The sequence below is a fragment of the Emys orbicularis genome, chromosome 1 (assembly GCF_028017835.1).
Source record: "Emys orbicularis isolate rEmyOrb1 chromosome 1, rEmyOrb1.hap1, whole genome shotgun sequence".
Taxonomy (NCBI): Eukaryota; Metazoa; Chordata; order Testudines; family Emydidae; genus Emys; species Emys orbicularis.
The window spans coordinates 53377852-53391574 of record NC_088683.1 but is presented as its reverse complement, the minus strand read 5'-3'; the positions used below and the strand labels follow the sequence as shown (position 1 = coordinate 53391574).

The 13723-nt window shown below is 48.7% G+C and overlaps 1 protein-coding gene across 1 annotated transcript in view; it reads left to right on the top strand.

Annotated features, from left to right (window-relative positions):
* Window positions 1-8845, top strand: part of LOC135895717 (uncharacterized) — a 47286-nt gene extending 38441 nt beyond the window's left edge. The window contains exons 7-8 of the mRNA XM_065423864.1: window positions 8323-8405; window positions 8589-8845. Of these exons, the coding sequence (XP_065279936.1) occupies window positions 8323-8405; window positions 8589-8616 (111 nt within the window). The 3' untranslated portion in view covers window positions 8617-8845. The remainder of the gene's footprint in view (window positions 1-8322; window positions 8406-8588) is intronic.
* The last annotated feature ends 4878 nt before the right edge of the window (window positions 8846-13723 follow it).

The window sequence follows — 13723 nt, the reverse complement described above, 5'->3', positions numbered from 1 at the left end:
TGGCCAAGTGGAAAAGGTTTGCAATCTGGTGCTCTCAGGGTCACGCTCCTCCAATGCAGGCGTTCATACCGCTTATCCTAGACTACCTACTGCACTTAAAAAAAGCAGGGCCTAGTGGCATCATCCATCAAGGTACACCTGGCAGCCATCTGTGCCTTCCACCCAGGAGCGGCTGGGCGTTCTGTCTTGGCCAACCCAATGGTTAGCTGTTTCCTGAAGGGTCTAGACAGGCTATACCCACAGATCAGACAACCAATCCCGATGTGGGACCTCATCCTAGTCCTTTCCAGACTAATGGGGCCCCCGTTTGAACCCCTGACAACTTGTTCGCTGCTCTACCTGTCATGGAAGGTGGCCTTCCTAGTCGCCATTACCTCGGCAATGTGGGTATCGGAGCTTAAAGCCCTCACCTCCGACCCTCCTTGCCAGGGGGGGCTCTAGATTTTTTGCCACCCCAAGCACGGCAGGCAGGCTGCCTTCGGTGGCATGCCTGCGGGAGGTCCGCTGGTCCCGTGGCTTAGGCGTACCCGCCACCAAATTGCCGCCGAATCCGTGGGACCGGCGGACCTCCCGCAGGCAAGCCACCGAAGGCTGCCTGACTGCCGCCCTCGCAGGGACCGGCAGGGCGCCCCCCGCGGCTTGCCGCTCCAGGCACGCGCTTGGAGCGCTGGTGCCTGGAGCCACCGCTGCCCCTTACACAGTTTTCTATAAGGACAAGATGCAGCTTAGGCCTCACCCGGCTTTTCTCCCAAAGATTGTATTCCAGTTCCACTCCAACCAGGACATTTTTCTGCCAGTCTTTTACATTAAGCCTCCCGCAGATAGCCAAAAACAAAGGCTACACTCCCTGAATGTTCGAGCACCTTTTACATTGAACGCACAAAGCCGTTGTGTAAGTTGAACCAGCTGTTCATGGCAGTCGCAGACTGGATGAAAGAACTCCTGGTCTTGTTGCAGAGGATCTCATTGTGGATCTCGTCCTGTATCCGGGCATGCTATGATGTAGCCAAAGTACCGGCCCCTGCACTAACTGTACATTCCACAAGAGCGCAGGCCTCCTCGGTGGCGTTCCTGGCCCAGGTCCCGATACAGCAGGTCTGCAGGGTGGCGATGTAGTCCTCAGTTCACACTTTCACCTCTCATTACGCAATTACCCAGCACGCCAGAGATGATGCAGCATTCGGCAGAGCGGTGCTCAGGTCAGCGATTCCATGCACTCCAACCCCACCTCCTGGGTAGGGCTTGGGAGTCACCTAATTGGAATCGAGATGAGCAAGCACTCAAAGAAAAAAAAAGTTTACTCCCCTTCTCGTAACTGTTCTTCGAGATGTGTTGCTCATGTCCATTCCAAATCCACCCGCCTTCCCCTCTGTCGGAGTAACTGACAAGAAGAAACTGAGGAGGCAGTGGGTCGACAGGGACCTATATTCACCGCCATGAAGGTGCCACTCCAGGGGGCTCCACAGCCGACCTGACAGGTGTTACTAGGGGGAAAACCTTCTGAGGACTGTGCAAGTGGCACACGCACACCTAATTGGAATGCACATGAGCAACACATCTCGAAGAACAACAGTTACAAGAAGGTGAGTAACCTTTTTTTCCTTTGTTTAGAGTGAGGTAACTCCTGTTTGACTGGAAACACATTTGTGTCATGGCTGAAAAAAAACCAAACCCCTGACATTTGAGTTCTCTTGCGAGATCATGAGTGAGACTTAATTTTACTTTGAGTGGCCGCTGGCACTGTCTACTCATGAAATTGAACCTCAGTGAAAATTTTTTCCCAATGGTTATAGCTGCCTGCTGTGTCCTTCATAATATCTGTGAAGCAATGGGAGAAAAATTTCTGCCAGGGAGGAGGTAGAATGGCTGTCTGCTGATTTTGAGCAGCTGGATACCAGGGTTATAGGAAGAGCTCAATGTGAAGCTATTCGGCTCATGGAGGCTTTGAAAGATCATTTTAATAGTGAGTCATGATAATATGTGTTGCTGTAGTGTGCTGTGCCTGGCATTATAACATTGCAAATGCACCTATTGCTATTATCTGTGAATGATGTCAGCCCCAGCCAGCATATATTGTGAGCTAATAAAATGAATTAAGTTTCCATAAATAGACTTTTATTCCAAACCTATGCAAACAGACACATTTATAACTGAATTGAACTTTATAAATACAGGGGAAAGAACAGTCAGTTCCATTTCCCATACACATACACCAACTGCGTCTTTCATAGGTCAGTGTATGTGCAGTTGTGATTGCCTGTACTCTCCCCCGGGGTGGAATGGTAGGGCTAATGTAGTGGCCATACACACCACATGGAATGGGCTTCAGAGGGAGGTGAGCACGGGTCTGTTGAAGCTGAAGGCCATCAAGAGTCTGCAACATATCTGTTTGCTGCTTGAGATGCGGTTGTATCTCCTGCTACACGTCTCTCCTTTCTCTGTGCCTTTCTCCTCTCCGCTTTATCCCTGCCCCTGCTGTCTGCATGGGTGATCCTCCAAGCCCTGTGCTTGGTATTTGAAGCAGCAGAGGCTTGCAAGGTATCTTTGAATATGTCATCCGCCATCCTCTTCTTTCTCCTCCTTATCTGGAGGAGTTGCTCCGCCATTGTGGATGGCAAGACCCTCAAGGCCACATTTCTGGTTGCAAAAGATACAATGCACAGAGCTACTATTCACAAGATAAATGGAAACTTAGTATACTGAACTCACGCCCCTTGACCCACACAATTTGCAAGCAGTACATTTTCACTTCTCGTTGGGATTCATAGAGCATGCTGGCAGTCCCAGCAATGGTAGGTACAGCTGGGGGTGTGTGGTGGAGTGAGTTGAACAATAAGGGGGGATAGCTCATGGGCACGAGTATATGCTTATAGGGCAATTGAACTGAATACTGGCACCGTTTTCCACAGGTAATGGTTATTTTAGCTGATATCTCGCTCCAGGGCCGTAACCAGGTTGGGGCGGGCAGGGCAGCTGCCCAGGGTGCAAAACCATGGGGGTGGGAAAATGGAGTGGAAAAAAAACGGTAGGGGATGCAAATATGCTTGCTCGCCCTGCGTGCTAAAATGCCTAGTTACAGCACTTCTCACTCCTGAGGGTAACAGAGGCTGAAAGGGAACAGCTCCTGCAGACGTCCAGCTGCCAACCGGGGCTGTGTGCTGCTAGCCTGTGTGCTGCATTGGTGCTGAGTGGCGTGGGAAGAAATAAAGCAGCCCTCCCTGGAAACCTTTGGCAGACTACCTGCAGGAAAATTTCCCTGAGATCTCTAAGGAGGATTCATGGGACATCCAAGTGCACATAAACAAACTATTCTGCGTGGCCTTCTCTGCCTAACTGTACAGGGGAATGGGAAGCAGATTGCAACTACGTCTTTTGGTTATTTCACTACATCTTCTAACATAAGTAAAAAAGAGTAAATAAACACGTGTCCCGGCAATTTCCAAGCAAACTGCATACTTACCAGAGGTTCCTTCCCCTGCATCAGACTCATCTGTGCTGGATTGGAGGGATTGGCTGGATTGTCCAGGAGTCAAAAACAGGTCCTGGCTTGCTGTGCCACTGGATCCCCCTGGTCGCCTGTCCCTGTGACAGTGCGTGACTCACTGCTGCAGCGCCTCCTGCTGGTTGTCTCAGGGAATTAGCGTTTCCAGCCTCCGGAGCGCCCTCTGCAGGCCGGTGTCCCACTGCCGCTGGCCCACGTATCCCTCCCGGACCCCAGTGCCCCTTTACCCTGGGGCTGCCCCCTGGCAATACCCCCACCAGTCTCTATGGGTCTCCCCTTTCTGGGAAACCCCCCCCCCCAACCCTCTAATCCCCACCTTGCCTCAGTCTGGGCTACTGCCAGTCATCACCGAGCCCCCGCTCCCTGGGGCAGACTGCAGTGTAAAAGCCACTCATCATATGCAAGGGGATTCGGCCCTGCTGCCTTCCTCTACCTCCCAGTACCTCTATGGACCTTGGACCAGGCCCTGCAGCCTGGGTAGTTGCCAGCCTGGAGCTCCCCTGCTCCTCTGGTTCTCCCCAGCCCTACTTCACTCCCAGTACTCTTTCTGCAGGTAGCCAGGCCCTGCTCTCTCCCAGCCTGGAGAGAGACTTCTTCTGGGCCTCTGGTTCACAGCCTTTTTATACAGGCCAGCTGTGGCCTGATTGGGGCGTGGCCCAGCTGCGGCCGCTTCCCCAGTCAGCCCAGCTTAGCAGCTTTCAACCACAACCTTCTCCCAGGGCTGACTAACCCTTTTTCCACTGGAGTGGGGGAGCCGCCCCACTACAGTCCCCTCCTCCTCATTGCTGTTCCCGGGGAAGGGGAGGGCTGTGACTCCTGCTCCCCCAAAGTATCCATGGGGCTTTGGGGCGGGGGAGAGGTGTCTCTGCCAAGGATGGCATACAGCTCTTCGTAAAAGTGGCGTGTCTGCGGTTCTGCACCAGAGCAAGTGTTAGCCTCCCTTGCCTTCTGGTACACCTGCCGCAGCTCCTTGGCTTTCATGTGGCACTGCTATAGGTTCCTCTTGTATCCTTTCTCCTCCATGCCCTGAGCAATCTGCTGGGTGATATCAACTTTTCTACAGCTGGATCAAAGCTGTGCCTGCACAGCCTCTTCTCCCCAGAGATCCAGGAGATCCAACACCTTCTGGGTACACTCCTGCAGCATGGAGCTGGCATGGTCAGCTGGGCAGTTGTTAGGCATGCTTGACAGTTGCTAGGTGAGCTCTCCACACCGGGCAAACAGGAAATGGAATTTCAGAATTTGTAGGTCTTTAAAGGGGAGGGCATGTATCTGTGTATCTGGCCTCTTGACAGCAGAGTTCAAAACAGTGACCAGAGTGGTCAAGGTGGGGCATTGCTGGACACTTCCTGGAAGCCACTAAAGTTGACCTAAGTAACACAGTGTCTACACTGACATTGTGTCGACCTAACTACAACAACCTAAGCGCTACATCTCTCACTGAGGTGGAGTTAAGTTGGTGTAGCAGACGATTTGCATAGGTGGGAATGACATTTTGAGTTAGGTCAATGTAAGCTGCCTTGCATTGACCTAACTCTAGTGTAGACCGAGGCAATGTCACTTAGACAGTTTTGAAAATTGTACCCAAGTTTAGCGCACAGACTTATCAAAGGTTCTACTTCCTTTGCTATATGCATAAGTGATTTTAAGTAGTTTTTAGAATCATGAGAAAGCATGCTGCCTGACAGCAGGATAAATCCCTGCCATTACAAAAAGTACCACTGGTTCTTTAACATCCATGCAGAGCAAACAAGATCTCAGTTTTGAAGTCACCAGTACAACCCAGACACAACAAACTGCGTGAAATTCAGTTTCTCTCTCTTGGGAAACTGAATGGCTGAGGTCACTCTGCTGGATGGGATTTGAACATGTGATTCCAAGGAATTTTGCTAAAACAGGCTTGATAGTTAGACCCTAAAGTAAGGCCCTGAGTGTGCAAAGCTCTAAAGCATGTGCTTGAATTTTAAGCACAAGTGATCCCACTGACTTCAATGTGATTAACCATGTGCTTTAAATTGAGCACGTACTTATGTGCTTTGTTGGATTAGAGCCTAAACCATCACCATTGGCATCTGAAGTTTAACATCTCTCTCTTCCTGTAGAACGAAACAGTTTCTCTTTTATTCTTCTATGTTTGTAAATATTTGACAAATCGTTTGTGAGAGGAAGGAAGAGTATAAAATCTGTGTATGACACGTCTAATCACTAAATTCTTACAATTCAGGTGTTTCAGATTCATTTGCTAGAGTGCTTGTAATCTTGAAGGCTGCTGTTTGCACTATAAGAACGTGTGCTAAATACTGTAGTAATTAGTGTACAATTAGTAACAGTAAACGAACACTTTGGTTTAAATGTTTTGTGTGAGTATAGAGCTGGATTATCAGCCGTGGGGAACACAGTCCCCCATTATTCCACAGAACAGATGCAACATAGATGACAGTAGTGCAAGTTTCCTGAAACTGCCATGTCAATGTTTTTGAACCTTGCCCTGGAGGGGCCACGTCTGGGAAAGAAAGGATAGTTCAGTCTCCGTATTTACCAATCCTTGGCGCCTCTGCGGAGGCTGCCCAAAAGTGCCAATTTATAGTGGGGATTTGTGTGGATAGAGGCTATCACTTGATCTCCACAGGCCACCAAACAGCCTTCACATGGAAACAACTTTTAATCACTACTGACATGGGCTGCATCATAACTGGCAACAGGGCTGTCCTTAGGATTTATGGGGCCCTACGCAGTATTATTAAACTGGTGTGCCTATGCCTGACAGCAGTCTGGGCTCGCAGCCCGGGGGTGGGGAAGGGACGAGGCAGCAAAGGATAATGTGCCGCCCAGCTCGCCTCATGGCTGTGGGGATTCACAGTTCCCCGCAGAGACTGCCGTATCCTCTCCCTCATGCCGAATGCGCGGCGCTGGCGCATTTGGCTTTGTGAATATGGCCCCTGACTAAGGAGATTGCAGTGCACGCTGGGTTGCGGGCGCCAACCCGCTCTTACGTGCTGTCATGGGCAGTGGGTGAAGCTGCCGGTTGGGGAGGCTAGCTCCCCAACCCACCTCTTCTGCCTGTGGCCCCACCCATACTCCACTCCTGCTCCGCCCCACGCCCCACCCCACTCTGCCCAGGCCCCGCCCTCTCCCCACTGTCTCCCTCCTCTTTTCCCTGCCCCCACCCTGCTCACCCCATTCCAGCCAAATCCCTGAACCCAAATGAAGCAAGTGACATTTGAAAAAAACACTCTTCTGCAATTTCTTTCTAAAGAAAATGGAGCATGTTTTCCACGGCATGCCAGATGGTGAAGACTGGACTTGCAGAAGGTACCTAATTAAAAGCACTAAACTTGGGAATAAAAAATGTCAGTCACAGGTTTTTTGATATGCCCTGAAGTTTGTCAGAGATTTATTTGCAAAAACTTTGTAGTAAGGGCGAGTCAGCTGTCTTGCTGAATACAACATTAAATATTATGGAATACATGATGCAGCTCTTCTCTGTTTTACATTTTCTTAATCAGTATTTCTAAGCTGATTTTATATTTTAAATGGATTCTTAAACCTTCATGAAGTAATCATTCCAGATTACTTCATATTTAACTCACTGAAACAAAGACATTATTTTAAATTAATCAGTCACAGAGGTTTAGTGTGTTCATAACAATGTTCATTGCTTTTAGAAAAAGGGAACATTAATTTACTTTGTGTGATCGCCATAACAATAGACATGTTTATGAAATTTCACCAACTTTAAAAAATATGTTTCCGAAGATTTTAGGCATAACAAAGGATTTTATATCTTACTTGGTACTGATTTTGCTGGAGGGTTCTCTTAAAACTAGTTCATCAGATAGTCAGAAGTAAAGAAAGGGAAACTCTTTGTCCAGCTATCTGGAAGGAAAGGGGTGTTGTCCGTTTAAGGGCTTTCTTCAGCTGGGGGAACGGGGGGGGGGGGCGGGGTGAAGGGAGAAAGGGATGGACAAAAAGGACAGGAAGACTTTGGAAGCAAGTTTTTTTTTACTATGGTAATTAAAATTAAAATGTGTATTTTAGATAAGGGTGGTCTTTTGAATGATTTATTTAAAAAACTATATGTCTGAAGATCCAAGCATTTAAGGCTGAAGATGATTGTGCATCTAAAAATCTATGCAAGGATTTTTTAGAGATGTGATTTTCTAATCTTCACCAACTCACTAATGAAATATTTTTAAAGCAAATTTTAAACTAAGGTCCTGTAGACTAACATGTTCTGAGTAAATATTACATTAATGCATAACTGTTTTTGTCAGTAAATTCAGAAATTGACAGTATATACCTGGGGGTTGGCAAATGCCTATTAAATGGCTTCATTACCACTTGAATGGCTCTTTAACAGTTCAATGTTGTGCTAATAGGTCTGGCAGGCTGGAAGGCTTTTTCACTTTTAAGTTACTAGATCCCCTCCAGAGTAAGAGTCAGCAGGCTGCAGCAGCTAACTGTGGGAGCCTGCAGGAAGAGTCAAAACAGGGATAGGAAGAGCCGGGAGGGTGGACATTAAGACCCAGTGGTGCCCTAAATTTTCAGGTGCCCTATGCAGCCGCATATGCTGCATATGCCTAAGAACAGCCTTGACTGGCAACCTAGACTGGCCCAATTTCCTGTGACTGATTCCTTGACCCATCCACTCCCCCAAATAAATACATCAAAATCAATAATGATTTTTGAAATCCTAATTCTCTTAGCTTCCCAGCCCATACAAACTTGCTCACGTCTCCCAAAATATCACTGATTGTTGTATTAGACTTTTATTTATTGATGATGATCTATCAACAGTTACATTTTTTTCTTCTCAATAGGCTTATAAACTGGACAAAACTAGTAAAAATTTCTTTGATGTAGAAGATTTCCATAGTCCTAAAATGGATGATTTCTATGATAGGTAAGTACTAGTGCACATGGCAACTGCAAGGAGAAGAAAACAACTTATTTTTATTATGGCTGAAGTTAGGATAAGCTAATTTTCTTATTATTGCTTTACTCTTTGCTAAGAAGAGACCCTAACCATTATTCCATTATGGGTTGCCTTTTTCTTTGCCCTTGTTCCTAATTTCTTTCCTAGTAGCTGTGTCATCAGAAGCCCCAGCCAATAAGAAGTCCTAATGGCATCTCTTTGGGGGAACTTTCCCCCCAGGATCAACATGTGGATATCCTTCTTCCTGTACTGACCTTTGTGGCACCATATTTCCCCACTACATATCCTGCGGAGGACACTCCATAGATCAGGGTCTATCTGTGGAGAGATTGCAAAAGTGAGGTTTGGGTGACATAAGTGTTCCCTGATAACTAATGATAAATGTATTAAAAAGTGCATTCAGCCTGTATTTGCATGGAGCCTCCTTCATACTGGTCCCTTGTTACCAGATGTGCCCATTACTTTTGGGTACGCTCATTTATTAGGGTTACTCTTCTGGGGAGGGGAGGTTCTGTAATTCTATCAATGTACTGCTTGTGTCACTTGTGTGTTCATATGGAGCTCTACTTCTCCCTTCTGCAAGTCCCCTCCCAGTGGAGCTATCCTGCAGGACCTAGGTTCCCTAGGGCTGGGTTCCTCCAGCCCCAGAATCAGATGAACACACACACACTCACACTAGGGTGACCTGATCACAGGGATGAAATATCGGGATGCGGGGGGGGAGGGGGCAGGGGAGTGGAGCAAAAAAAAACAACGGCGGCGGAGCAAAAACAAAAAAAGCAGTTTCGCAGGGGCCGGGGGCATTAGCAGGCCCCAGCCGTGCTGCCGGATCGCACACAGCGCCCCGGCCGCGCATGCTGCCTTCCCCGCAGAGCCTCCCGCCCCCAAGGCCCGCCCCGGGCGAATGCGGTGCGTCCCGCTGCCGGCGGGGAGCCCTGCGCCTCTCCCGCTCGGCTGCGCTCCAGCGGCTCCTTCCCGGCAGGGCGAGCTGCTGGAGCGCAGCCGAGCGGGAGAGGCGCGGGGCTCCCCAGCAGCGGCAGGGAGGTTTATCGGTTCGGGAGACCCCGGCCGGCTCCTCGCCCCTGTCTGCCGGCCGCCCCGCCTGGGACAAGTCTTGCCCCCGCAGCCCCTCTCCGCCGCGTGTCTCCGGCGGGCGGCCCATGTCCCCGGGCCGCACCGCCCACTCGGGCCCTGCCCGCTCTGCGCTGCCCCGGACCGACTGCGCTGCCCCATGGGCTGCAGGGTTGGAGCAGCCTCCGTGCTGCACTGCAGCGCTCCCGGCCCCGGCCAGCCATAGCCTGTGTGCCCAGGCTGCTGCACAGGGGCATCTCCTCCCCAGGCCTGGCTCGGGATCCAATGGGGCAGTGAGGGGGCGGGGCTGGGGGGGGATTTGGGGAGGGATCCAATGGGGGAAGGAGGGGGTGGAGTCGGGGCGGGGGGGGGCGAGAGCTCCTCCTGTGCACCGGAGTGGAGGGCAAAATTGTTTGTCCAGTGTCCCGACCGAACATCGGTCGGGACGCGGGACAAACAAGCAAATAGTGGGACAGTCCCGATAAAATCGGGACGTCTGGTCACCCTAACACACACACACACACACACACACACGCTAATAGAGCAAGTCTGAGTGGACTGGGTCAATCACCACTCTCAAGCTGACCCCCTTATATGTCCCTGGACTCAATGGGCTGAGTCAAGCAGCACTTTCAAGCTGCCACCCTTATATGCCACAGGTTCAGCACGTCCCTATCCCCACTTTCACATTACAATTGAACTGGTAGTAATCCACTTGATGAGCAAACCCCACAGTATTTTTGGGCGCTACAGGGATCTTTAGCTTAGGTAAAAGAAGCGTTGCTGCAGAGTAAATGGGGAAGCTAAAAACACAAAAGAGTAAAGTTTAGAGAGAGAGAGAGAAGCAACCAGCTTAACCATAAAATATATTTATTAAATAATAGTGATAACTACACAAGGAGGGCTAAACAAACATAACAGTTACATTATTAAAGGTTAATACCTGAGGTAGAAAAGAAAACAGAGAGAGAGAGGGAGGGATCTCACCCACTCCATGAGGCTTGAACTGGTCGGGGTTCCCAGGTGATGGTGGTAGCTCAGGGTCCTGAGTGCTGGAGACAGGCAGAGCCCCGAGCACGATCAGTCAGGAGATGGAGTCCCAGTGGAACTGATGCAGAGTTTGGGTCCATGCATCAGAACACTTACTTGAACATAGGTAGGGGTTTTTGTAGAGAAACAACAATGGTTCAAGGGAGAACAATAGATTTGTTTATGGGTAAACTGATGATTCAAGGGTTTTCTTTAGGCTAGACAATAGGTGCTGATCACTCTTGGCTATGGGTGGTGTTTTCTTCCAGGGAGCTCACGATGCAATTAGGCTGCTTCAGTATTTTGGATATCAATCAAGGATTCATTATTAGAATTGGTCTGATAACTGCTGAGCTGGGTGTGTGCAGGTGTAGGTTCATTAACATCTGGAGCAGAGATCCCCCATGATGCAGTGCTTCCCCGCTTTTCTGGTCCCAGAGTTCAGTGTGGTTCTCTGTTCTCCATTCTGTATGCTAATGGACAAGTCTCCCTGTCCCATCTTTCATGCAGATGAGGCTAGGGGAGTTGTCTTTGTTCTCCATTCTGTATGCTAATGGAGATGTCTTAATCTTGTTCTCCTTGTCAGGAGGGGTCTAGGTGTGTCTCCCAATGCCCTTCACTGCTCTCTGCAAGCCTTTTCTCTGATCGGTTCTGGTTCAAGCAGAGACGGGGGGGGGGGGGGGGGAGCGTGTCTTTCATGAGTCAGACAGGCTGGATACTGCACCCTGGTTCTCCAAGAACACAAAGCTGACTGGTATCACCCTCCTCTCGGAGTGGGGTTCTAAGGGCAGCTGCCAGAAAGGGCAAATGCTGTCCAATACTTGAAAGAGGGGCAAGAAGTCCTGTAGATGGAGCAGACCCACAGGACCTGTTGTAATAATTGTGGTCTAGCAGGCCTCCTTTATTTGTTAGCTTACTTGGTGAAAAGTGAGTAAAATTTCTTGAATTGTCACAATGATCTGTTGTATGAAACTGGTTAAGAAAAGATGTGAGAAGGAGACAGAGAGACTGAATTTCTTTAAACAGAAAGGGTCTACTAATACCACTGAAGGATTGTGTTAAGATTGTAACCGATTACAGGAGTTGAGAGTCGGAAATCAATGAACCAAAATTGGTGTGTTGGAACCAATCAATGAACCAAAATAATGAGAGGATGGATTATTCCACCCACTGCCTTCCTGAGGCCCTAATAAACAGACTTTGGAGGAAAAATGGGGAAATTTTTACCATCACCACAGCTGTGGCGGGATTGTTGCCGTGGCATCAGACTTTGATACTCCAGTGAGGATATTTGTTGCACAAATGAGGATCCCAACCTGATATATGTGATATTCTGTTTTGTCTTCCCCTTCCTCGTGTACTTCTTTCTGTCCTGCTCCCTGCCCCCATCTTCCTTCTGTCCCCTCTCTCTCTTGGTTTTTCATCTGATCCTGAAATCAACTAAACTGCATGACAGCAGCACAATGGGATGAGACAGCCCATCCAGCTCTGCTGAGTCTGAGAAGGACCAGTGAAGGACGGGGATCTGACCAAAACAACCAGGTGATTTACCTGAGCGAGGAGGTGAGCCGAGATCCAGAGCAACAGTTGTTGTGACTGACTTTCAGCCCAAAGCATCTGTCCATGACTGACCAGCTGCCCTATATTCTGAGAACATCAACAAAAGCCATATTTTCCCCATCTTTATTATCTTATCTCTTCTCTCCCTTCTGTGTCTATCTGTTTTGCCTAAAGCAACAAAGTGACCATCATTTCCAACTCAGAACTGAGAAACAGAACTAACTCCTTTCCAGGGGCAGCTCCAGGCACCAGCGCAGCAACTGCGTGCCTGGTGCGGCAAGCCGCGGGGAACGGCCTGCCGGTCGCTGTGAGGGCAGCAGACAGGCAGTCTTTGGTGGCATGCCTACGGGAGGTCCGCTGGTCCCGCGGCTTCGGCGGCAATTCGGCGGTGGGTATGGCGAAGGCGCGGGACCGACAGATCACCAGCAGAAACGCCGCCGAATCCATGTGACCAGCGGACTGCCCGCAGCATGCCGCCGAAGGCCGCCTGACTGCCGTGCTTGGGGTGGCAAAAAACATAGAGCCGTCCCTGCCCCTTTCTTCCCTGCTATGAAGGACTGTTTCATTGAATAAGAGACTTTAACCAATATTCACTGTCTCAAAATAGAGACTTGACAGGTTTTGAGTAAATTTAATCAGTTAGTTTCAGTGTTCTTTGCCTTGTTTTGATTCTTTTCTTTTTGTGTGTTTCAATCAATAAATTTCTAACCTGTGGCATGGATTTTAGTGTGTTTGCTCTGGTAATAAATAGGCTGAGGTCTTTGTATACCAAACTATGAACTTTGTTTAAAACTGTTTAATGTTGTTGTCAAGGCTGCTTCCCCACTTTGAACTTTAGGGTACAAATGTGGGGGCCTGCATGAAAACTTCTAAGCTTAACTACCAGCTTAGATCTGGTCCGCTGCCACCATTCCCAAAGCTAATTCCCTTCCCTGGGAAGCCTTGAGAAACCTTTCACCAATTCCCTGGTGAATACAGATCCAAATCCCTTGGATCTTAAAACAAGGAGAAATTAACCATCCCCCTCCTTTCTCCCACCAACTCCTGGTGAATACAGATCCAAACCCCTTGGATCTTAAAACAAGGAAAAATCAATCAGGTTCTTAAAAAGAAGGCTTTTAATTAAAGAAAAAGGTAAAAATCGTCTCTGTAAAATCAGGATGGAAAATAACTTTACAGGGTAATCAAACTTAAAGAGCTCAGAGGATTCCCCTCTAGCCTCAGGTTCAAAGTACAGCAAACAGAGATAAACACTCTAGTAAAAGGTACATTTACAAGTTGAGAAAACAAAGATAAAAACTAACACGCCTTGCCTGGCGGTTTACTTACAAGTTTGAAATATGAGAGACTTGTTTAGAAAGATGTGGAGAACCTGGATTGATGTCTGGTCCCTCTCAGTCCCAAGAGCGAACAACCACCAAAACAAAGAGCACAAACAAAAACCTTCCCCCCCCCCAAGATTTGAAAGTGTCTTGTTCCCTTATTGGTCCTTTGGGTCAGGTGTCAGCCAGGTTACCCAAGCTTCTTAACCCTTTACAGGTAAAAGGATTTTGGAGTCTCTGGCCAGGAGGGATTTTATAGTACTGTACACAGGAGAGCTGTTACCCTTCCCTTTATAGTTATGA